General features: G+C 37.1%; 1 protein-coding gene across 1 annotated transcript; it reads left to right on the forward strand.

Moving 5' to 3' along the window:
• Positions 1–447: 447 nt before the first annotated feature.
• On the forward strand, positions 448–2,027 carry LOC111952719 (interleukin-17C-like). The gene is made up of 3 exons (XM_023971614.1): positions 448–453; positions 613–866; positions 1,184–2,027. The coding sequence occupies exons 1-3, from the start codon at positions 448–450 to the stop codon at positions 1,440–1,442; spliced, it is 519 nt and encodes a 172-aa protein (XP_023827382.1). The 3' UTR covers positions 1,443–2,027.
• The last annotated feature ends 719 nt before the right edge of the window (positions 2,028–2,746 follow it).

A 2,746-nucleotide genomic window follows, 5' to 3' on the forward strand; every position in this document is an offset into this window, starting at 1 on the left:
TGAACAGTTTTGTTACATTTCTTCATAATTCCTAGCTGTCTTGACTATGGAAACATATCAGTAAGATTACTGTCTGTCAAGGGATGCAAGCTGTCTGATAGTATGCCTATGGTCAATATATTGATTATAGCAGCTAATAAAATCAATATGAATAAGTATGTATAGGTGTACACAAGCTCATATAGATTAATTCAATAACAGGTGATGTAATGTTGATGTAAACACAAGCCAAGTCCTGACAGTGGGGACACTCACTGTAGGAAAGAGGAAGCTGGGAACTGAATATAGTGATTTCCATTTCCTCCTACATACGGATTTCCCCAACCAGGTAACACTATAAATTGTAGGATCACTGGCATTATGGCACAAAACAGAGCATAAGCACTTGGGTTCCTCTACTAACAAATATATATTTGATATTTGAAAATGTCAGGTCTATTCAAGATTATGCAGGTAAGTGAGAGATTGACTGCCCTGATTGTTTGAAATTTAACTACACCTGAATGAATGTTGGATTACGTTTTGATCCATCATTTTGGATTGGTTTAATTCAAATGGTAATTTATTAATGGGGTTTGTTCGTTTTTATAAATTTATTTCACTCCTTTGCAGACTCTACTTTTACTTGGACTTTTTATTGCTAAATTGACTTTGGCATCAGAGGCACACAAGCATAAGGGATGCTTCAGTGCAGAAGAACTGGAGGATGGAGCTCTTAAGATCTTGCGTCGAAACCGGTACCTGAAAGACGGTCATATTGATGAAACGCAGTATCACAAGCTGGGTACGAAGAAGACCTGCCCTGCTGTGCTTCATTCACAGTCAGTAGACTACAACAACCGTTCTGTCTCCCCCTGGCGGTACAGGTAAGGCATCTCTTTCTACTCGAAGTAAATACTTTCTGGATAGGTCTAACATTTTATAGCCTCGTACGATCCATCATAATCTCGCGAACTCATGTTCTGTTTCGCGACACAGAACGTGATCAAAGAATGTGAGCTCCGAGATCAGGATGGTTCGTACGAGGCTACAATTTTACTCATGCAGCCATAATATACTCAGTCGGACAATAATATAATTTGAGTCAATGTGCATGACATATGGCTAGGAAAGACATTTTCGTATGGCATTATTAATTGATTAATTGGCTATTTGGATCATTGGAATGTCACTTGTCCCACAGCATCGATAGCAAGGAGGGACGATTCCCTGAGAAGATTGTTGTTGCTGAATGTCTATGTACGGGATGTATCATCGTCAAAGGGCACGGACATCACGGGGCCGAATACGAAGATTATGGATATAACTCTGTGCCTGTAGTGCAATCCCAGATGGTTTTGATGAGGACCGACTGCACGAACAACCCAGGAAAATATTCATTCACCTCACAATTTATCAAAGTGCCTATTGCCTGCACCTGCGTTAAGGCCAGGACATATTAAGTGCCTCTCATAGAGGACATTTTTTAGACAAACTGTAGTGACATGTTTCACATTTTGTTGTGTTTGTTTTAAAATGCACTTAAGTTATTGAAAGTATAACACTATGCTTATGGATACGAAGCTATCGAGAATACATGGATTTTTACATGACACTCTTAGGTACATTAATGTAGTACTTGTGTTGCAAGGTTGTATTTATTTGATGATCTATTAACTATTTATTAGTCTCGTCAGACGGGTTTCCTCCCACAATGTACCAATGTTCCGGCTGTTGCTCATAGGTCTGAGTTTCAGAGACTAACTATTTATTGAACTATGTTCTCAAGCTATTTATTTATCGATGTTTTTTGGTGACTTTTGTTATTAGGCCTATTCCTTTCAACATCAATGTGTTCTTCTGTCCCTGTTTTCCCATCAATATAATCAAACATTTTAGATAGCTGCCTCTGTTGAAATTGGAAATGGTAAATATTCGAATTTTCAGACATCTGCGCATTTAACACAGTATACTATAAGAATCGTTTGATTAGGCTATTTATCGGTATTGATTTTGACAAATTGTACGTGGGTGATGAATTTATGGAAATGTAGCATAATTTATTAAATGTTATTGTTGTTTCCTTAATAAAGATTACTAATGAAATATCTGCCGATCATGCTTTATTTGGGCCAATTTAAATTGTTAAAGGTGGATAAATCTTCGGGGTTTTAATATATACTAATGTTATTTACAAAGCAACACGCAAGACAGCCTGCGTTATTACATTAGCCAACAATGTACTATTGAGATTTTTATATATAGCGATTTGAGAATGAGCGCAGATGAATTGCTTGTAGGCGTCCGCCAATTCTTTACGGGTATCTTATGTTTTCAGATCTATTAAATAATAACCAATTGGATCCACTCCTGAGCTACCCACATGAAAACGTATACTTTCGGCGACGTGTTTTTAGCAGCATGGCTACAAAAGATAATCAGGTCGTGAAATAAAAACGGTACAGGACCTCTGCTATAGAAAGATAAAACATAGATTTGCCATACTGCCTGCACTTAGTGTTCTCACTAAACCTCTCGGAGGTAAGTTAATATTCAGTGTGATTTAGCGAGTCGTTCATCATAATCATGTACAGTACCAGTCAAATGTTTGGACACACTTAATCATTCTGTCAGTCTATCTAAAAGATAGCGAAGGAGTCAGGCGCAAAGGAGGTTTTTCTTTATTTTGTACTATTTTCTACGTTGTAGAATAATAGTAAATACATCAAAACTATTAAATAACACATATGGAATCATGTAGTAACCA

The sequence above is a fragment of the Salvelinus sp. IW2-2015 genome, linkage group LG26 (assembly GCF_002910315.2).
Source record: "Salvelinus sp. IW2-2015 linkage group LG26, ASM291031v2, whole genome shotgun sequence".
NCBI lineage: Eukaryota > Metazoa > Chordata > Actinopteri > Salmoniformes > Salmonidae > Salvelinus > Salvelinus sp. IW2-2015.

What these genes read in the sequence shown, in the direction of transcription:
- LOC111952719 (XM_023971614.1), top strand. An exon ending in GTCTCCCCCTGGCGGTACAG is followed by an intron (nt 867 to 1,183) that starts GTAAGGCATCTC and finishes CTTGTCCCACAG; the next exon opens with CATCGATAGCAAGGAGGGAC.